The sequence below is a fragment of the Macaca nemestrina genome, chromosome 1 (genome assembly GCF_043159975.1).
Source record: "Macaca nemestrina isolate mMacNem1 chromosome 1, mMacNem.hap1, whole genome shotgun sequence".
NCBI classification, from domain to species: domain Eukaryota; kingdom Metazoa; phylum Chordata; class Mammalia; order Primates; family Cercopithecidae; genus Macaca; species Macaca nemestrina.
The window spans coordinates 151,566,530-151,590,170 of NC_092125.1; the positions used below are offsets into that span (position 1 = coordinate 151,566,530).

At 32.7% G+C, this 23,641-nt stretch overlaps 1 protein-coding gene across 37 annotated transcripts in view; it reads right to left on the minus strand.

Annotated features, from left to right (window-relative positions):
- Positions 1 to 2,304: 2,304 nt before the first annotated feature.
- LOC105482716 (adhesion G protein-coupled receptor L2) overlaps positions 2,305 to 23,641 on the minus strand; it is a 684,023-nt gene continuing 662,686 nt past the window's right edge. For 7 of the 37 annotated variants that reach the window (XM_011742982.3, XM_024793072.2, XM_071090577.1 and 4 more), the window contains 6 exons: positions 22,679 to 22,745; positions 14,727 to 14,818; positions 12,689 to 12,857; positions 10,017 to 10,145; positions 9,379 to 9,475; positions 2,305 to 4,339 (listed from right to left, as the gene is read on the minus strand). In XM_011742982.3, the coding sequence (XP_011741284.2) occupies positions 3,585 to 4,339; positions 9,379 to 9,475; positions 10,017 to 10,145; positions 12,689 to 12,857; positions 14,727 to 14,818; positions 22,679 to 22,745 (1,309 nt within the window). In that variant the 3' untranslated portion in view covers positions 2,305 to 3,584. Of the gene's footprint in view, positions 4,340 to 5,021; positions 5,075 to 6,301; positions 6,528 to 6,811; positions 6,864 to 7,392; positions 7,475 to 7,704; positions 7,834 to 9,378; positions 9,476 to 10,016; positions 10,146 to 12,688; positions 12,858 to 13,839; positions 13,885 to 14,726; positions 14,819 to 22,678; positions 22,746 to 23,641 lie in introns of all 37 variants that reach the window. The other 30 variants (XM_071090520.1, XM_011742960.3, XM_071090518.1 and 27 more) reach the window with 17 other exon arrangements.

Consider the following 23,641-nt stretch of genomic DNA (forward strand, 5'->3'; position numbering starts at 1 on the left):
TGGAACACAGGATTGTGTAAACTCTAGGTACTAAGTTTTTTGTAAAATTCTGCAGGAAGGACTGCCCTTCAAGATTTCAGTATTGAGAAAATACAAAGAGCTATTTTCATTTCAAAAATTCAACTAGTGGGCATTTCTTCGTTTTTCTACTTAGAACATTGTAACTTACTGAGTTAAAATTGTTCACAAAACTCCCTGTCCCACAAGGACATTAAAAAGTCAGTTTTAAGCCTGAGGTTCAATGTTGAATTGAAGGAAAAAATACATTTTCTCCTTTCTCATTGAAATAATACATAAAGCATCCTAAACACATTCATAAAACAAGTGAACATGAATTTTTTTTTTTTGAAATTTAGCAATAAATTTGTGCATGACGCTTCTCTTCTTTTTGGGGGGAAGACAGTGATTTTCTGTCAAATAATGTTTTACTGGTTAAAATATTATATGTCAGTGCCCTCAAATGTGGATGAGTGGAAAATGAGGACATATTTAAGTGATTTATAGATTTGTATGGATTCTTCCACATAAATGAATATAAATGCCTCTAAGATGAAAATATATAAATGGATAAACTATAAGTGGGTCTTGTGTGTGTTTTGCAAATAGAACGGCCTTTTTTAAAAAACAAGAGAAGGTCAATTTGGAGTAACCTGTATCAAGTCACATCTAAAACAAATTAACACAAACATCCTTATTGTGAATAGACTAATGTTGGCGCAGTGACTCACACCTCTAATCCCAACACTTTGGGAGGCCCAAGAGGGAGGACTGCTTCAGACCAGGAGTTAGAGACCAGTTTGACCAACATAACAAGATAATATTATGACTATTTTTTTAAAATAAAGACTAACAGAGTGAATGTCCCTAGGAAGAACTATAATAATGTGACTTTGTAAGTTCACAGTTGTGACTATCACAAAGAGAAAACAATCAAGAATGTGAAAACTGTACATTCAGGTGAAGTCTGGGCAGATCCCAAGAAACTAGGTTAATAAATAAAATAATGCATCTGCATTAAAACAGTAGTTTAATAATTATAAACCTAAGAAACTATCTTGTACTAGGGGAATCCTAGATGGAATTTAAGGCAACATTTATATATTTTTGAAAAGAAATGCTTTAAAATGACTCTTCTTTTGAGGCCAAAGATCAATGATGGTTTCCAAATTGAATCCATGGGATAAAGACATTAGAGAACAGTAGCCATTTAGGTACTATGCACTGTTCATGTCTTTAGAGCTTTGAGAACTGCCTCAAGAGAAAGAAACAGGGCTAACTGAATAATCAGTGTTGCCTTTAAAAAATCTATTACTGAACCAGCCTGACTCTAGGTAGCTTGTATACTAGGAAGTACACATCACACAATACTGTATGGTTTTAGGCATTCAAAATAAGTATAACAAGATAGAAAATTAAAAATACTTGATTATCTAATGCCCTCCTTTAGCAAGCAAAGTTTATAAATCCCAGAAGAATTTTAGCCAAAGAAATGAGTACTCTTCTCAGAGGATTGTTAAATCTGTTTGAGAACCTGGGAGGTGGAGGTTGCAGTGAGCCGAGATCACACTACTGCACTCCAGCCTGGGTGACAAAGGGACACTCTTAAAAAAAAAAAAAAAAATATATATATATATATATATATATATATATATATATATATGCACTTAATTTTTAACTCTCATCGCTTTTTAAATTCAATAGGCATGTGTGTGTCTACATAAAAGTAAGCGATTTATAAGCTGGTGGCAGTATCTGAGAATTAGAACCATTAAGCTTTAGAATAATTTTGTATAAACGCTTATGATACAAACAGAAAAAATCTGTTTCTTGATATTCAATTATACGATTTTTGAACTTGGAGTAACACTTTTCCAGGGTAATGAATATTGGTATTCACAGCTATCTGTAGGGATATTTATAATCCTTAAAGTATGTTTAAGAAATTTCCCAATACTGCTGAAAAATCAGTTAAAGAAAATCAGTTAAAAACTTTTTATGATGCCCAAATTTGATGGTAGAACTTCCAACCCTTCTTTTTTTAACCCTGTTACAATGCAACAAACAAAAATGCTTTCAGAATATATCCCTCTTAAAACTTATCCAACAGATTTTGTGCATATGTAGTGGGAAATGAGAAGACATACATTCTTTTCAGCATAAGGAACAAACAGGCAACTTAATTGTATCCTTTCATATATCCCTGGGCTTTGGTATGACATTACTTAAACCAAGGTGGGAAGGGGTGGGAAGGGACCAACATGTTAAAGCCAATTATGTATCATACATAAGAGTTCACGTGTTAACTACTTGAAAAAATTCACATTTATTTACTGTCAAACCGTGTTAAACTTTACACTGGATATTAGTGATGGGCTCATTATTAACAGGTTTACACAAAGGGATGAAAAGAAAAGCAGAATTTTGCTGAAACAATTTACATTTCATTAGAATTTTATCATAAAATAAATTAATTACTAAATATAGGCAGAAGGAATATGGAAGAGTAATATTTATGTTTTATTTTATTTTTTTAAAAAAGAATAGGCACCTTTTGTTCACTAGAAAGTTTGTGAGAAGTGCCCAGTGCCCTCTTTGCCCTCTGTTCAAGAATAAACAGAGGGGTGACACACAATCTTTTCTAGATTTCACCACTTCTGTGCAAGGCATGGCATAACTGGCTTGGAAGAGTTTTTTTCTCCCCATAAAACACGTTCTTTTGGCAATAAGAAATTTAAATGTAAGTAATAAAGACTAACTTGTCAAAGCAGAACACTGTATACAGTGGAAAAGAAGTGAAAATGGGTAGAACTTACCATGACAAAGTGTAAGAAAAAACATTTCCTAACATGTGCAACCAAGAGCTTTTCACAATATTCTCTTCACTCTTTAAAATTATTTTAATGACAATTATATTTCAGTTGGACACAAATGTATTTATTTTACCCTAGCAATAGAACAAAATATAATTTCTTTAGCCATTTTTCATGAGAATAGTTCATTGTACAGTTGAGGAAACATATGAAATAAGGCCTGTGGCTTGATTGCTAGTGGTTAAGCATGTTTTCAATCTTTGCCTTAATGTAAGAGATTTGCAGTGAACTGCAAACTGATGCAGAATATCTCTCCTGCTTTTCCAAGTCTTGTCAGGAATAGTAAGGTACAGTAAATTTGTCCCACAGGATTTTAAAGCCTACGTCTTGTATATAATACAATGCAGGCCTACAAAAATGGTGCAGCCATATTTACAAATTTAGTTCACAGACTGCTGCAGTAAAATGGCTGGAAAGTTTTGTTTTGCTTGTTTCACAATTTCTCTAAACAGCAGCAGAATCTTAAAATACCTGGTTGGCATCTCTTTTCTTTGTAACAAATAATTCATTTTAGTATACTCTGTGTATATACAAAGTTTTTGTATGTTTTATAAAAATTCACAGAACTGCAAGGTTCAGTCATCTTTTTTACACTGGAGAACCACAGGTCAAGAGTCATCTCTTCAAGCAGAGTTTGAGGGAGCTGCATCAGGCCAATGGAGTCTTTATTTATTAATACTTGCATGTGGCCCTTGGAATTCCTTAGCTCTACGATTAAAGACTTGTAACCAGCTGCATTTGTCCTTCTCTAACATCTCCTTCTGGAATACACCCTTCTTTGTTAATTGGGATTATATAACCATCACTATTGCCCCTGCTGATCTGGTAGCACATCTGAAGCTGATGGCCAGCTCCAAGATTTGGCATGCTTTTATAGTAAATGTCCTCATTCTCACTCCTCCTGGAGGGAGAGAGCTCTTCTTCCATGTCAGGGCTGCTGTCTGGATAGGGAGAGTCTCTAAGATTGGGCATGCTTGTGTAAAGAGAGTCTCTGTTGGGGGACTGTAGGTGATCTTCAGCCTCTGCTGTCAGCTGGGAGACATAGCTGTCAGTTCCCTCGGACTTCACTTTCTTCTGGGGTTGGTACAGAAGGGAGTGAGTCCGCTGAGGAATAAGCGGTGCCTCGAGTTCTTTGTGATGGAGCTCCAGCCCTGGGTTGTCGCTGTGCATTAAAGATGAAGCATCTGCCACAATAGCATCATCTTCACTGCTGCTACCTCCAATCACAGGTTTGACTGGTAACGTGAGCTCGAGGTTGTGAGTCTTGCTGCTGCCCCGTAAGTTGTTGTGCACTAATTCTGAAATGATCATTTTCTCAAAAGCAGTATCATTCAGACTTAGTCCACAGTCCACAACTTGCACGCTGTCATTATAGTCACCCTTGCGCAGCGAGTAGCTGTTGTTAAAATTACCATTTAGCGGTAGAGTATCCATGGCACTTGTATCCCTGGCATTGTTCAGTGAATGTCCTGAAACAGAAGAGGGGGAGTTATCGTTATGTCTCTGTTCCTTTACAAAGAAACGCTATTTCTTTTGTACAAAACTTTTTAATGTCGTTCAGGACAAAGTTGTATTTGAAAGCTAACACTTGAGAAGTGCCAGGCTTTCCAGCATTCCCAACTGTAAACAGTTGCAACCCCTCAGATAACAGGAAAAAGTGTTAAAAATAATACTGTTTTCAAGGGAGGGAAAATGGCATACACAGTAATACTTTGTCAATTTCGGGAGACAGTACTTATTAATTGATTTTGGTCAAATCTCTGACACAAAGAAGACTTCACTCCATGCCCTTGCATAGTTAATGCAAAGCAATTCATTAGTGACATTTACATTTTAAAGTACAAGACTATGGTTTATAAAAATAAAATTAACAGAATTTGTCCTAAACAACACTAAATTAAAAAGGAATAAGTCACAATACAAAACTGAAAGGCAAGATGTACAACATAAACCCACATAACTGGCAAGCAACTTTTTAAACAACATTCTAACATTTCCTTTTTTCTGGAGATGAAGTAAAAAAAAGAATGAAAACATGGACAGATACAAAGAAGTCATGTTAAACAAAGACAGCCATCTCTCATACTGACTGGACCAGGGGTCCACAAGCACCATCCAACATCACGATAGACAGCAGGTGGAATGACTCACTTTGGACAACTCACATCATGTCTGTCTGCTCAGGCTATCTGGCCTAAGAGTAGCTGATATATAAAAGAAAGTAAAATGATTTATTGTAACATGATGAAGAATTTCTAAGCTTCTCAGCAACTTAGTCAGAGCAAGGGTTCAACAAATTAGATTACCAGCAATAGCAGCCTTTTATTTTTCATTTAATATTTATTATTTTGAGTTTTTGGTACTAATAATCTCTCTAATAGCAATGGCCCCAGGCTTCTAGTGGTCAAAGTTTGCCTGCAGCCCTGCAGTCTGCATCAGTCACAGTGACAGCACCGAATGAACCAGCAGAGTCCACTGTACGAGATTGGCCCACAGACACCATGGCCATGGAAGTCAAACGCAGAAATGTTAGAGATTTCTTAAGTATGGGTCACAGAAATTAAACCAAGAATAAATATTAACTATGGAATGGGAGAAGGGTGGCAGCCTTGGCTAATATATTTTTATTTCTAAAGGAATGAAAGATTGGATAAGTCTGCTGAAGATAGGAAAAGAGGTTTAGGAGGGGGGAAAAAAAAACATGGTAACATGCTCTATTGGAATCAGAGTTGTATTTTCCACAGACACATAAACATGTAAACTAAGACATCACAGTGCTTCTCAAGCAAATGAAAAAAAAAAGTCAAGAGAAAATTAAATGGTCTGCACCATGGAAAGTTAGGTTATTCATTCTCAAAATCCTAGAGAAAAAAAAAATCACAGTCTACAGATAGGTCTGTAAAAAAAAAAGAATGAAATGATGTTATTGAAATGAAACTGACCACTGTGAGGCTGCTGCATTGTATGCAAGGCTTGGAGGAGTTTAGGAAAAAATTTAGTTCTTGGAAAAAAAATACGAAATTTCCCGTTTTAGTGCTTACTCCACTCTTAAAGCTGCAGATATCCTAGAAAATGCAGTTTCCTTCAGAAAAAAAAAAAAATCTGTATTGCCTGATACAAACTTCATGACCAATAAATATGTGATCATTGTTGGGCAAATTATCATCAGCAAAAAAACGAGAAAATGAGGGAAGATTATATTTGTTAGTGATTTGTATTGTTTAAAGACTGTCCCAACTTCCACATTTGAAAAACTGACAAATTTGTATCATGTTCCATGTGCTGAAATCGTGATAGTTATTTGTAAGGCTTCCTTTAACTTGGTAGACACAATTCTTTAGCTTCATAAATTCACGTTATGTGCTATAATCTTCGTAAGATTATTAAAAAAAACATTTGGCACTTAAAGGTATGAGTGACACATGGCTCACTTGCTAGCATTTGTTTCCTCTGTAGAGGTTCACTGTTTTCAAAGATTTTCTTTTGTTTTATCATTGCTTGGTAAATATAACACTATATACTGGATATAATCCAAAAGGTCTTTTCTATGATATACTGCAGATTTAAGCCATCTTTGACTGGTTTTGAAGAGGTATCTTTTTCTGCCCAAGTTCAGGTAATTCACTTGAAGATTTTCCACAGCCTGTAGCAAGATTACTGTGGGAATGCAGAAATGATAAATCAATTATTAAGCATTTTGGTTGACAGTACTTCAGGCTTTATAGAGCAAATTATTTCAGCATTGCGTATACTTAAATTAAGTATGGACAGCATTTGCTACAGACCTCCATTACTGACAAAAGGCAGTACAGATGGATGTACTGTTTGAATTTGGTAACATTTTAGTTGCAAATTGTGAACCACTTGCCCGCTGAGTCTACTTCATGACTGCTAGTTATGTTTTAATTGTGCCCATTAAAAATCATGCTGAAAAAATTTACATTTGATAGGCAAAGTTAAGTTTTACTCCCATACTTGTCTCTCTGTAGGTTGCTAGAGGAAAGCATAAGGAAAGTAAAAAAAAAAACACAAGAGAATGAAAAGAGAAGCTGCAGTTACATTAAAAAATAATTTTAAGAAAAAAATGGAAACGAAGTTCTGTGTTTAATTTAGTGGCAAATATTCATCACAAATAAAGATTATATGCTAGCAGTATAATTATATGAAAACTTTACCAAAATCTTGAAAATTGTTAATATTAAATATATATATGCTTTTATTTAAAATAAGCTATTAAACAACATAGTAATATAAGATGGGTTAGTGACAATCTTTCCCCCTCCCCCAATTAAAAACTATAGGTATAAGCTGACTAATATTAACTTTATTCTGATTTTTTTCTTAAGAAAAAAGAAAACTACATAAAGCTGCACTATACTATAGTTTGGATATATTGATAAGCTGAATGTGGTTTTCTATAGCTAGGCATCCAAATTATCTTCATTAGCTAATTCATTCCAGAAGCAAATTTTGTCAGCAAGCTTTAGAATTAACTGAACAGTATATTATATAGATAGGATACCTCTAAATGATATAAATCTTGAAGATGGGCTCTCAGACCATGTGATGTCAGTCCTGTAATAATATATTAAGATTTATGCCACCTGTGTTAAAAACATGGATAATTATTGTAAATACTATCATGACTGAGCTTTTACTATAATATAGTGCAGTTTTAGAAGCCTGGCATAGGCAATACGGTAATTTTTTTTAATTGATAAATTAAGAATGTAATAATAAATATATGGCAACTTGAATATTTTAGAAACAGGGCAAAGATCATAGCTCTGTTTAGCAGCAAAGAAAGGTAGTTTTATTTGTAAGTAAAGCACACCTGGTGAGTTAAATACAGGAGCTGAAGGGGCATTACATACAACTGTTTCAGCGAGCAATGTGTTATAGGGGTTGTTAGTGCCGTGGGGTCGAAGAAGAGGGTTTGTTAGTAGGTAATTGCCAGTCATTCCTAAAGCAAAAAAAAAAAAAACAACAAAACACAGAAAAAAGTACATCAGTCTCTTATTTTAGCGTTACAGTGGTAGTAAAGTATTTTTTATATTCATCAAGGGTAGTGGACAAGTTGGCAATGGAAAATCTGTTGAAATATTCTGACTGTATTTGAACTACTAATTTGCAGGAGAGAAGGGAGAGGGAAGTTAAATTTCAGTAATTCACAGGTGCTTTCTAAATCCCCCAAGTAAACACCTGCTGAGGATGACATTTACTAATTTATACAAAAGCACTGTTAAACAAAAACGGCAATTAAATGCATAGAAATCAACATTATGTTTCAAGATGTTACTGCTTAATATTAAAAACATAACCACTGAGGCCCAGAAGAGGGAATCTCAAACTTTCAGAATTTACAGGTGTGGGATTATGTCTCATGAAAACATCTGTGTTAATACCAACTTTGATACGAGCAGGAGGAAAAACAACTTTCACAAACAGGTGGAAAGTATGACACACTGCAAAAAGCTGCTCTTAGTAAATGCAAAAGCACACATGCTGAGAAAAAAAAGACTACACAATGAATTATTAGGTCATTCACAAATTCTACATAACAAGAATTTTCATTATGTAATGTTATTTGCCAGGTTTCAAAAATGAATCATTGAATAATGCATTTACTTTTTGACAGCCAACAGAACGAAGTAAAATACCAAAGCAACAGAAGAAATGCACATGTCTTTCATTCTAACTGACAAATTACAAACTTTTAAATACTTACTGATTATGTTTTGCATAGCTAATGTAATTTGGATAAAAATATCTTAAAATTCAGGTTAGTATCGCTACCACACATACACCTTTTTTTCATTTTAAATGAGAATCTCACTAGAACAATGTCAACAGTTTAAAATGTCATTATATTTCATTGTAATAAATTCTAACCTGTATTACAAATCAGTACATATCAAACTGAAAATTGCGTGATTAAATTATCCTTCCAAGGATATATACAATACTATATAATTTTTCATACTAAATTGGAATGTATTAAGCTTTTATTCAAGAATACATGTGTGTGCATATACTCTTTTCTAAATTACTTCATTTCCTAGCATATTTTAAGAACTGTATTGATTGATGAATTTAAAGCTGCCACTGTAGACACATCAAACAATATAGAAAAAGTTGCTTATAAACTTTCATGTATTTTTGTTTATGAAGATTTCTACAAATGATTTTAGCATTTATTTTTCACTTTTTGAAAGAAAGATTAAAAACATAATTTCCATGGTACTGTTTCATGTGAATAGTGATTATTCTAATTTTATTAATGTTTTATGAAGAAAACCTTCATAAATGTCTTGGTCAGAAAGAATAAATCTGTACTCCCTAGGATAATATTTTTAATCTGTGGCAAGGTATATTTTCAATAATTACCTTCAAGCCGCATCCTGTTAATGCAGTTTAAAATTATATTTCTTGCATTATATTATTGAATAAAAGGAATTTATATGTACTTTAATAAATGGTAATAATTCAAATTTTCCTGATAACTGACCTTGATTAAGTGTTGAAGTGCTATTGATGTCACCTGAGATAAAAGAAGATTCAGATTGTTTTCTCACAGTATCATTCCACATTCTTCTTATACGACTCTATTAATACAAAATAGCGAGACAAACGTGTTTTGTTAGTTTCCCCAAGCTTACCTTATTAAAGACATACAGAGATTTACCCTAAACAACCTATGTAGGATTATCTGGTGGCCTTTTAAAGAATGTGTGTTGTTTCTGGTCTAAAACTAACAATGTCTATTGTTTATTTACTAAGCAACTAAGGGATATTTAATCCTCCACTCTTAAAAACATGTTATTTTATTGTCTTTTTTTTAAAAAGTGGAGATCACTGATTATACGTTTATTGAGTGCCTTCTATGAGCATTGTGCTATATGGCCTTAGGCTATAAGACGATTATGATATACTTCTTAAGTAACTCTCCACAAAAAAGGATGTTCACATATAAAGAAACACTGAAGAAATGTTTAAGAAGACATTAAAACCAAAATACTAAAAAAGCAAGTATTTGCTATCTAGATCATTATAATGAGGAGACAATTAGTGCATCTGAACAGAACATGTCTCAGTAGGCTTTCTATAAATACGGTTAATTAAAGATGCTGTCAAACTCTTTGTTACCTGTGTGCCAGAGGAATACCGAGCACTGGTTCTGGTGGTTGATGCCTTCACTGAACTGTGGGGACTCTCAGTTGGGAGGCCTCCACAGCAGTATGAATGTCTGAAGCACTTGCCATATTCTTTTCGTACCTGCATTGAATAATCACGAGACCAAGGGATTAATATGAACATACTTGCTTCTCTCTCTCTAATTAAATGAACAGTGAAGACAACCGAAAAGAATTAAAAGTTCCACTAAGACTTATCCGTGGAGAAAATAAATTGAACTTGCAAAATCAAGTTCAATTAAAATTACTGAAATAGTAATCAGAAAAATATCTCTGTCCACTAGACTGGCTAGTAGAATCTTTAAAATGTGATACAACATGAAGAAATACTCTATATCCTGTTATAATATAAATGTTAGTTATTAAATAATAGCAATATATTTATAGTTTTATTCTCTTATACTTAGTAACTCCAATTTTTTATTTTATGCTAAAAAAAACGGGACAAAAAGTTTAGCATTTTCCTTGCTTAATTACATTTAACCACTCTGTAATTCAGTTGTTGAAGTTTTATATGCTTCATGTCCTCTTAGGTAGGTCAACACAGAAACCTCTTTTGCATAGTTTTGCGGGTAACCTCTTTATAATGACAAGACTACTTTGGCACAAGAATAAAGAAAACAAGTACTTTGATACATTTGCCACTAATTAGGACAGAACGTTTTCTTCATTTTCTGATGTGTCGAGCTTTAACTTTTAGTGTAGAGAGTTTAAGATGTCTATTCACTTCATTAGCACACAAGAGAACTATTTATGCAATTTCCATTCACATTAATGAGTTACCCATGTAATTTCCCCTTTTCCCCTGAAGCTTGAATATATGAATGCAAAAAAAAAGTTGTTAGGTCTAAAAAAAGTTTCAACTAAACTTTAAAAAGTAAAGTCCGAACAACTGCTAAATAATAGGGCCCCATCTAAAGCAGTGTTACAGAATTAAGTAAAGAGGGAGAGGGTGCTGTTGGACTATTGCAGCTATACTGGCATATACATGTTTTCTTGTGGGTTAGAGCCAGACTGTGAAATTACAAGACAGACAAGAAGAAACTGCGTAAGAAAACATTTTTTCTAATAGGTTACAGAAACACTCAAAGGCTTTCCCTCAACTCAGAAGTTTATGTGCAGTAACTGCCTGTAAAGACCATGACTTTGACACTTACTGCTTGCAAAATTAGAAAATTAAAAATCAGTAGACGGCATTTAAATCTAAGTGCACTTGCATTTTCATCTTTTTAGCTTTATTTAATTAACCTATTAGAACAAATAACAAGGTGGTTGAGGCTTCAAAGCATTTTCTTGGCCTAAATATGCTCATTCAAGCAGTTATAACCATGATTTTAACTTAACCATTTTATATCATATTCTTAACAACTCATCCTGGTGCACCCAAGTGGATGTATCCGAGACTAAGTTATACTTCTTTTTCTCATATATGAAGAAATAATGACTACCTCACTCGTTTTCTGCTATGTCTATGCTTTGTGTCAAAGATGCTTGGCACAACAGCACAAAAATTATGAATATACAATAATATGCCTGTATATAAAATGCTCACTTATGTAGGAAATATATAAAAGCCAAAGTAATTACTAATGTTACCCCTGTACAATGTTTATAAGTTAAAGTTGTTATTAAATAACACATCATACCTCACAAAAAATTTCAACACATTTAATGGGTGTTAACTGCTATGAAATGCTGCATAACCAAGACAATGGCAATCAAAACGGTATTTTATCCAAATAATACCTTCCAGTGTTGGTTTTGCCTAATGCCTATATTGCTGTGAATATACATTATCTGTCAGTATTGCACATTCCACTGTCATTATCTCAAAATTATAGCTTATTCAAAACTGATGGAAGTAACAACACTATCATCTTGTCAGGACTGAAAACATAATAGTTTTCACTTTCACAATTCTATTTCTCTGTTCAATTTAGTGACCAACTAGTAATAACAGAATAAAACGACTACATTAGATATGAAGTCAGAAAAAGGATGATACCTAGTGAAAGGTATGGAAATTTTATACTTAAATAGCACCTAAGCAATTCCCTTAGGTTTACATCTTCTTGCTACAGATTAAAGCTTTTCATCTGTAAGTTTTGAATCATTTTTGCTGACTCCACTTAACATAAAATCAGGACAAAACAGTATGACGTAAGGTAGTAATTATTGATTTTTAGATCCTTCAAAATTACTCAAAAGGTAACATTAATTTTTTGTATGTCTGGTGCTTTAAAACTTAACATCATTTATCCTTTACTCAACTTCAGTGTGAGCCACTGCAATGCCTTTAGCAAACAAAGAATGAGTTTTATTTAACCTTTTATTTTACCTTGTATACCCTTTGTACCTAGCATTTTATAGACCCTATAAGCAAGGAAGAGATCTTAACCTAAGTATCTAGTTTGTAACATTCCCGAACTGAGATACAAAAGATGACTGGTATTATTTTATAGATGAACCTAAATTTTCAGACAGGTATTAAAATTAACTTATAATTAAAAATATGATGCTCTTTAACAATATGCCAGATGTGACTTAAAATATTCTTTATTATATCTATTATATTCAAATCAAAGAATGAGTAATCTGAGCCCCTAGGTGTTTTCAATTACTTACTTTCTTTTGGAGAGCACAGTGAAAGATGAAAATGAACACTCCCTGGAAAGCATTAAATATGGTGAAGAGATATGCCATCACAATAGTCTCCTCGTTAATAAAAAGCAACCCAAATGACCAGGTGAGGCCAAGAAGACACAGAAGAGCAAAAGCGCCAAGCACCCAAGACCTGGAAAAATAAAGTGAACTTTTTTAACACGTTCAATGAGCAAAAAACACGCATCACGCTTAAATGTTAACATATCAGTAGTGGCATATCAGTAGTGGCAGTTGACTTTCTCTATGTTCACATTCAAATTCAACAGCATTTTGGCTTTAACCTTTCACTGATTAAGAAAGAACAATAGCATTTAGTACTGCAGCCTCCAGTGAAAACAGCAACAGCCGGTATGACCTTTTCTTATTCCAGAATAAACAAAGTATCAAAACTATATTAAAATACAAGGTGTAATATATCCCCTATGACTTTGTCCTTTATGTGCATTTTCATAAAAGAAATTAAGGAGTGCTTAATTAATTTACTTCTGTATTTTTATTCCTGTGGTGTACTCACATGACGCTGAATAATGTGACACATACAGAAAGGTTAAATGGCAGATAATCACTTAACACCTAAACTTCAGATTCTAATAAACTAGTCTTAGGTGAACCTAAGGTTTTATAACTAAAGCATGAAGAAGCCTAGCTGAAATGGGACAAAAACATGAGAACAACTTCAAAATAAAATAATTTTGGAGAGATTTCATCATGAATAGCTTAAGAAGAAAAGAACTGTAGGAAATAGGACGGAATGAGAAGGATTTAAAGTCAGTGCATTCCATGTCTAACTAATGATCTTACTTGATAAATGGCTTATTATCTTCATAGCTAGAAAGCATTATAAGCAGAAAAGAGAAACAAAATTATTAGACAGAATTAAAATAGAAAGTAATAAGAAAGCATTTATATATTTTATAAATTAGTCAAAATTAAGAAAGTCAAAATGCAGAGGCAAGCAATTAAAAAATAAAGGCATATTATAGTTTTAAAATACTATAGCAAACTAGATATTTCAAAATAATTATAAAAGTTAAGGGCAGTTCATGATATTGACGGATTTGTAAAAAATATAAATCATGCTATAAATTTGTTAATGTAGGGTTCTACCTTACCCAGGTAAGTCCGTATTATAGTAGCCATCACAAACACGGTAATTACTGGTGAAGATGAGAAGACAGAAAGAGGAAAAGGAAGAAAAGAGAGAGATGCTAAAGATTAGCTCTCTCTCTTACCATGCAACATGCAATGAAGTTGGCACTAACCTATCTAAAACATCTAAATAAAAAAAAAATTTTACCCTTACTATAGATCTGCCATTTTTGACACTAAAAATAGTATTTTTTTACAATCACATTATAACCAACTTGAATAATACCTTCTCAAGTTCTAAATTAAAAGGCTCAGATATTTTAAAGGTAACTCTGAAAATGTTTCCATAAGATGATTTAATGAACAACAGCTATCATTTTTTGTTAATTAGATAGCATTTTCTCCATTGACAGACTATTGCAGCTTTTATTCAACATTAAGATAGAGTAAATATTTGTTTAATTAGCATGAAAACAACAGATAATCTTCAAGTTAACAATAGTAATAGAGTAAATTCTCTTAGGAAAACAGGATTAGGAGTGGAAACTGCTCAGAATCCTTAAAGCAAAAAGTCATTTAACAAAACAAACTTAATATAATCATATCAGCCATGCAAATAGGAAAATCATTTTGAACTGCATTTTAAATTCAAATGAAATTGCTACAATGATATGGAATTTCCAGGAAGCCACTGAAACAATTTATGGTTCTAGATCAAGACAGCAATTTTATTATCTAATCTTTGACCAGTGTTGGTGATACAGTAACACTGAGATTCAACTTGAGGGCAGTAAAACTTCATTTTGAATAATTTCTACAGTTGACAGAAGGTAGAAATCCCTGTGTTCCCTGTGGAGAGTATCTTTTACTTAGTTTGCCAAGTATTAAAATTAAAATACAAAATACTTACTTAATGTTTTCCAACCTGCTAGAATCTGGTTTCAAAGTGTTTGAATGCTTCACCATTTTGCATAATGTGATCACCAGGAAGACAATATTTAGCTGTTGTAACAAACAAAGAATTAGACCACAATGAACAAACAGCTGAAAAATGAATAGTTCTTGCAAATGTATCAATCCATGTTTATATGGCAGATACTGAAACAATTTTTTTATGTATGCAATGATCAAGTTGAGTCTACATAAAAAATACTCTGGCTATGTATGATCAATTCTTTAATAGATCATTTGACATCAAATTGAACCTCATTAAGTCAGTATTATATGGTAATGATTAAATAAATTAGAAAACCTAAATTAGTTTCTTTAGCTAGATGTACTCCAGGGCCTAAAAGCCATCTGATGGAAACACTCAAGTGAATTCCTTAGAAGGAATTTTGTACATCATGATGTAGATCATGTACATCATGTAATCTACAAAATTGCTGGGTTTGGAACCATTAGTCTTGGTTGTGAGTCTAGCTCTTGATTTTGACTGATTAAATGAGGACAATCACATCTGTCTGATCTATTCATAAGGCAATTGTGGGGACAAAATGAAATAACATATGATAAATGTTTGTTATAATAAAGTAAGATAAAGTTTATATAGGTATGTTTTGCCATTTAACTGTTAAAAGCCATCAGTCCTTTTTTTCTATGTCTCTGTAGTGTAAGGAAGTAGATACATTCTGACAAAAGGCTGTTTTGAGTCCTTCTAAACATTCAGCTATGCAAAGAATCTAGGTGCAAACAAAAGCAAAATGAGGAAGATGTAATCTGACAAGAAGGAAAGTGAGTGGATTCCAAGAGGTCAACCTGAGCTTGCGCAGAGGAAGAGGAGCTGTGTTTTGACTAAGAGACAAAGGTTGGTAATTTGCATTTGTTTCTACAGACATCTGGAAGAATGTTGGAAGAAGAGGAGGAGGCAGTTCCATTTTTATGCTCCAAAAATAGAACTAAATTACATTGTTCCTAGATTTTTTTTTTGCCATTTTATTTTTAGATTACTTTTTAAAAGGAAAAAAAAAAGTTATTTTGTGAGCTTTATATGACTTAATACCAGAAATAGTATATTCAGAAAAGGACCCATTTCACCTATTATAGGTAAGGATGAATTTAATTCCTTGTTGCAGATAATCAGCATAACTGTGTTACAGTAACATGATCATTTTTACTGAGTCACAATATCACATGATCAAATGGTAACACTATTCATCATTCACTACTTCTGATTTTATAATTAGGAAAAGTGATAAAGGGCAATAAATAAAAATTTCCAAGTCCTTCCCCATGATGAGTTTAGAAGCAGTGTTAAGAAAAGCTTTAATGTAAGCTATGTATCTATCAAGTTATTTTGTCCACCGTGCCCTATGATTTCTCTTAGATGGAGAATTCCTTCTTAAGGGATAAAATGAGGTAATTGGGCAAAACTTTACAAGTGTTGGCAGGTAACATTCTGTCCTTTGATGTTAATTACTTAAGGGCAAAAACAGTTTGTTTAAAAAAAATTTGTTTTTTTAATTTCTTAAAATACATCTAGAGAGAAAGTAAATACAATTGTAGAAACATTATCTGGCTTTATTTTCCATAACATTCTAGTTGGTCGCAATATAAATAAATGCTTGAATTTTTTGGATATGTTACAATATGATACATTTCATTCTTGTTCCATAAAAGGATGTGCTTATTGTATTGTGAATGAGTAAGACACAATTTCTGCCTTTGAGAAATTAGAGAGATCCTTCTGGTAGTATAGTAGTAAATATCTGATTAGGGTTTTAAAGAATCATGGTAAAGTGTATCTCTAATTTTTTTTTAAGGCAAAAATCAAGAGGTTTTTTTTTTAATTTTAATTTTATGCAACACTAGCTTTAACTAGTAAAATTCAAGAATGGTTAAAAACAAAAACTCTATAAACGTTGTAAAAAAAAAAAAAACCAAAACCCAAGTAAACAAATAAACTGACTATAATAGGTAAGATGGCTGCTTTGCAGATTCACAATTTAAATCCTTTAAATCGTTCTCCCTTTGTTTCTGATCCTTTGTTTTTGAATGGCCTGATAAGAACAATTTGCTTTCTTTTATCCCAAACTTCTGAACATAAGGGTTTTTTTCCTTTCTCTTCTTAAACAATTTCCTGAAGTGTATAGGACCATAATTTGGTGTTCATAATTTTCTAAGCATATTAGTTATCCCCTTGGGAACAAAATAGTAGTAGTACTAAACATTCTGGAAAGAAAGTTATTCATTATTCACTACAATGTATAAAATTTATAAGGAAACTAAAAAATGTGAATGTGGAAAAATGTGAACATATAAAGTATTATATTGCAAAAAGAAGAGTAGAAAATGATAAAATCTTGTAAGTCAACTCAGAAGAAATATTTTTCAATGGCAAAAATCAGGGACAACTTTCCAGTAAAACTGACATACTAAAATGAAATCTACCAATATAAAAATACAATTAAGGCTTAAGTATGATAAAGTCATTTTTCCTAGTTAATAATACTAACCAAGGTGAATATGCCATACAAAACTTATCTCAATTAATCCTTTAAAAACAGACTGTTCAATACATTTCTCCTCTTTTGCTCCCCTCACTTAACTGAGGTTTTTACATTACATGTGTTTAATGTAATGTCTTTCTAGTTACACATACAATACATTCACAATGCAAATTCAGAAAATAAAGAAAATTACAGAGGAAAAATACAGCTACAATCCTATATCCAGTGGCACCAGGCAGTACTTGTATACTCATTTTAGAAATAATTGAGATGTATCTTTCCAAAGACTTCTTAGCTACTATATTGTCAGTGCTGGGATTCAATATACTGTGGTCTGGACTCTACAGCCCACAGACTTCCCATATAAAATTAACCAATTTATTCTGGGTGAAAAGATTAGAAGTCTCCTAACAAAGATATACTAAGTCTATATTTAAAAGGTTCCATTTCTATAAAAAGTAATCCAACTTAAAAATCATTCAGAGATGAATGAATTGAAGATAAATAAATTAACATATAAAATACTGCCTCAAAGAAATCCTATTTATGTTATTTACATAATAGGTATGCTCATCAAATGACTTCTACCTGATGGATTTGCCAGAATTAACCAATTCTCCATTTCCTTTGTAAAACACTACCATCCCACAATCAGCAACTGGCCAAAACACCCACACTTCTACTCCCACTAGTCAAGTTGCACGCTTAATAACAGTTTATTTTTTCCAAACCTGTTTATGTCATTTATACTTTTACATAGCTAAATATCACACATAAGCTCATGAATCCAAGTGCAAATATAAGCATGAAATTTTTAAAAGCTGTTTCTAACATACTTAAAATGGAATGTTTTAGAAGACTTGAAAGTGAGTTTCTTTAAAAACAACTAAAAGCATTGGAAAAATAATCATAACTGAGGGATTTTTGCACTCAAATTACAAGTGTCTGAATTCTCCAACTTGAGGAAACTGAAAATAAAACTTTTAGCTAATGCACTCACATCTAGATGTAAAGAAATTTATAGTTAAACCCAACACTAACTTAGCCTCTGAAACACGACTTGAAGTCATACAAATAATGAGGCAATGGTACGTGGAAGAGGACAAAATACCATCGTTTCAAGACAAATTAATTATGAAATAAAGCATATGACATATTGTAAACCATAATGTAAGATGGCAAAAAACGCTAAATAAGATTTTTCTTTTTCCCAACTCAATAAAAAAAATTCACCAATACGTATTACTAGTCTTATTAGAGAAATACAAAAACTTTTATATCATTTAGATGCTCAACGATTTATGCTACCACCAACATATATGACAATAAAATATCTTCTGGAATTAAATAGAATATATACTGAAGCATAGGTACATTTTTAAAAATGTGGTTTTACAGTTATCTTATTTTCTCCAATGTTAAAAAAAAGTAATGCTAAATTTTAGTTTGACAGAATAAATATTGTCACTACCTTTCAGGAGACAATACATTCTGATAAATAAAATTTTGCAGGGAAAACTATTTCAAAAATTTTTTCCCCTTTCTTACTTCTTTCTCGTTTTCTTAAAATACAACTGTGGAAATGAGAATAAGAGGTAGAGGGGCAAATAAACACATCTTTGATAAAAATCTACAGTCATTTTAAGACAAAAAAGGTAGGTTTCAAATAAACTACTGGCTGCAAATCTGAATTCCTTTCTTCCTTGCATTTTTCTCTTTCCAGCCATATACTTCTGTGCTTCCCCACACCCAGCTCCCGCTGGTTATAAGAAGTGATTTCTTTCTCCTTCTTTCTTTTACTTTTGCTCAATTTATTTTTCTGCCATTGATATACATTTACAAAATCAATCACAATAGTCAAACATGGTATTTCCCCTATTTCTCAATGGAAGGCAGGCAAGGAGGGAGGGAGAGAACAATGTCTCTACCATCCAATTGCTGTTCTTCTCCCTTGAATTCCAATGCAGCCACTCTTGACCCTCATGCTCTTTGTTTTTTCTTTTCAGTGTAAATAGTACGAAGTTTAAACATAGTATTTTGGCATAGGTTGAAAGGCTCCATGCATCAGTGAGAAAGGAAAAAGGTGGAGTTACAGCTGCGCACACAAACATTTGTTTAAACTTGGTAAGTACATGCAGTTACTCAATTATCCACAATGAAGCCACTACTAGTAAGTATAGGCTATTAGGTTTGTGGTACATATGTACGACAACCAACCAGGCTAAATGTCCATGCTAATAATTAATTCTGGAGATGAAACAACTCATTCAAGAATTAACCAGATTTTAGCTTAGCTCTGGCGTGTGTGTGTGTGTGTGCCTTGTGTGTGGGCAGGTGTGTGTGTACAGGTAAACAGATGACTATCTCTTAAGAGACATCTCTGTTGAGTGAGAGCAAATTGAGAAAAAAAAAATCCCTTATTCAGTCAAAAAGAGTAAGTCATCAAACTGGGACATTTTTTTCTCTCCCACTGACAAAGATCATTCTTTTACCTATCCCCAAATAATAATTTCATAAATTATTTATAATAATCTGCCAATTTGCTGATAAAATTTAACACTGCTTAATGATATAGCACAGCTAAACATCAGCCATATTGATGCACATAAAAATACAAAGAAGTTTAAAAAAAGAAAAAGGTACCACAGATTATAGGAGTGCACAGTTTGTTTTATGGTCATCAACCTGCTCAATTGAATCACATCCGTCTGAGCTTAGCAGCTTAAAATTCATTCCACAGCTTGCAGTGCTGACATGGATATGATAAGACAGAAGAACAGAAACATCACTCTGAAGTAACCTAGCTGAACTGCACATGTTCTGACCCTTTTTGTCCTCCCTGGAGCTTTTGCTACCTGGCAAATGCAGCTCTAAAGCTATACATGTATCACCAGATCTTTGCTGTTAGCCAAGCAGAAACCTATTTCTCCCTGGGACTAGCAGCCAGAGAGGTGTTCTCTGAAGAAGACTTCTAAATGAGTGTGTGAGCTGAACTCTTACTGAACTGAATTAATTATTAACGATGCAGATGGAGCTGTCCAAATGATAAGAACAGCTCCTGACGTGTCATGATCCAAGCTTTCATTAAACCATTTCAGGCATACTAATGGTTTCCCACTGCTCATTACTTACCAGCACTTTTCTCATAGATATAACTACTCTGGTGCCTGTAGGCAAGATATTCTATAGAAATGCAGAAGTAGGAAGTTTTATTTTCCTTAGCATATTATTTTTCTTCATAGATTATTATTTAGAATGTACACCTATTTAATACAACTAAGTGAAACAGTTTCAATTCAGAAAAATTGAAAATGCAAAGCTATACTTTCTAGGAACAGCAATAGGTAATTTTTGTTACGAGAATATTCCTTAAAAGGACAGTATACAATACAATCTATATTAAGATTTGTACGAGAATTGAGTTTTAAATACCTTATCATCACGAGAGGGAGACATATATATATATTTTCTCCACACACACTGTATAATCATATCATATCTCAATTTAAGTTAGATACTCTTTTGCAAGATGCTGTTTTGTATTCCTATACCACTCTTAATCGCTCTCCGTTGGGAAAATTAGACGGCAAAACAATTGCAGGAGAATTCCAACAAGAACTGTACTGGGATTGCTAACTACTGGGGTTTTTGTTTGTTTTTAAGTTGAGAATGCTCTTGAAAAGGCCCTTCACATCTCAACCTGAAGGATTTGGTAGAGGAAAATAATGACAAGACTTACAAAGCAATAGTGTGCTCTACTATAAATGAACAACATAATAAAATGTCCTTAACCTTTTTTCTTATTAAAAGCTGAGTATTTTGCTAAGTGAAATGTTTTTTAATGATCTAAAGTCAGTACTTATCTTCACAGATATCAAATAAATAAAACTACAGTATAAAAGAAGTAAACACATGATAGCCTCATAGGCCAAACATCCCTAAAGCAGTCTTTATATTTTTCAACATATGTCTTTGACGAAGGTCTTAGGGGAAAATGAAAGGTTATGTCTTCAAGGATCATGCCTCTTCATGTCAGCCATTTAACTCTAGATAGGCTTAGGCTGTGTTAACATATGAACACCAAGAATAAAAACTTGGGTAATCATCAGATTTAATAATTCTGATGAGAAATCAGCTTTCCGAGGAATACTTGAGAATGTTTTACTGGTTTAATTCATACAGGCATTCATCTCAAATTTTCACTTCACTATGTATTTGTGCAAAATAATTAATTTAATGACAAATACACACTTGAAGTAGTTTTACGTTTCCTTCAACTACTGAAAGTTTTTCTCAATTTTATGAAACACTGCTTAACCACGAAAAGATCCAAAGGAGCTCATTTGTGTTACGTTTTTGAAAAAAAAAAAAAAAGAAAAACTCCTTAAAATAGGAAGTATTTATGTTTCCTTTTCAGAGTTAATAACACCATTTCTATCACCATACTGCTACAACTGAGCAAATTTTTTTTTTTTTTTTTAAAAGACAGGGTCTCGCTCTGTTGCCCAGGCGAGGGTGCAGTGGTGCAATCATAGCTCACTGCAGTCTTGTGCTCCTAGGCACAAAAGATCCTTCTGCCTCTGCCTCCTGAGTAGCTGGGACTACAGGCACGTGCCTCTACACCGAAGTAATTTAAAAGTATATTGTAGAGAGGAGGTCTTGCTATGTCACCCAGGCTAGCTTCAAGTGATCCTCCCGCCTCAGCCTCCCAAAATACTGGGATTATAGGTGCGAGCCACCATGCCCAGCCCTGGTTGAAAGTTTTAAATACTAAAGTCTAGATACTGTAGCTACAATCCTTTATTTCAACTATATTTCAAATGTGACTAAGGGTAATGTAAGACATTTAAAAATAGCTTAATGTCACTATCCTTAGCTTGTATCAAATTCATTTAAAAATAGTATTTCTTAAACTAGTATTTTCATTTGGTATCTTCAGTCTTATAGAAGTAATTTTATTTCTAATACATTTTAAGTTGATTTAATAGTCATTCGTTAATGCAAGATTAAACAACTTTTTATACACTAAAAAGAATTGAGGATGTGGACATTCATTTAGAAGTATTAAATTACTATGTGGAAACTAAGATAATAAAAATTAAGGTAATGTTCTTTCACTTTCCTGACATATTTATTTATAACATGGCCTATATGTAAGTATATTTTTTAGATTATGATGTGATATTTTAGCTTATTAAACTAGAAATGAGAAAAAGTACTTCTTAAAGATTTTCAGAAATATTAATTAGCAAGTATATAAAAAATATTTAAAATATACTATTATCCTGTGAGACAGGCATATTTGTAAATCTTTGTATAGATAGATAAACAAACAATAAAACAAATTATCCTTGTTTGAATAGCACTGCTAAAGCAGCAAGCTAAAAAGCAAGAGAAAACAGAATCTGCTTACCAGAATAATGAAAGTAACAGGTCCAATGAAGCTCCATATAAAGTAGTTATCAACATGAAGCCAGCAACTATTATGAAAAGAATAGAATATGCATTAGTAGTTTCTATGGAACCTCACCATTACAAGGAAAATAGGATTTTAAAAACCTAACAAAACTAACTTTACATTTGCCTTTGAAAATTCATTTATCATGTGTAAGACCTCTAATAATTCTGAGTTGGCTTTGACTTAACAAAGGATAGTAATTTATTTACTTCGACCTGCTGGTTTCGTATTTGATAAAAGCATACAAAATCATGCTTGTATGGGGAAAACAATAAACACCACTCCACCACTGAATCCTTAAGACTTCAGATTTCTCTAAGAAAGACTTGAAACTCAGTATTACAAATTATCTCATCATTTTGAAGTCCTACATATAATTTTCAAAATTTGCCTTTCAGATCTGTCAGAGCTAAAGTGCTCAACCCTATGGAACATAACAGACCCCCCAAAAACTGTTCAGATGTTATGTTTGTTGCAAAACAGTATAGCAGAAATGTAACACCTTCACTAGGAATGGATAAATACTAGAAAAGGAAATCAAAGCACAGAACTCACACAGTATTAGAGTAAATGATGCATAAACTTATTAAGACAGATTTTACTTAGTGGTTCATTTTTCATATAACATGGAATCCCCACTGAATTTCTTTTATTTGTCTTTCATCATCTGTACAGTCAAAAAGCTTTCTTTAGTCCAAAGAATCTTTATATAACTAATTTTATCAAAGGAAAAAAAAACAGAATTGGAAGGAAAATTCATGCCTCTAGCAAATAAAATCCTTAGAAACATGACTATGTCTACCTTCTGTCACTTTCTGTAAATATCTATACTTTTATAAACGAAAGACAGTGACTTATTTTAATCCTTTCAAACTGCCTGATAAAATATTATCAAAGTAAAACATATGGGATGGAATG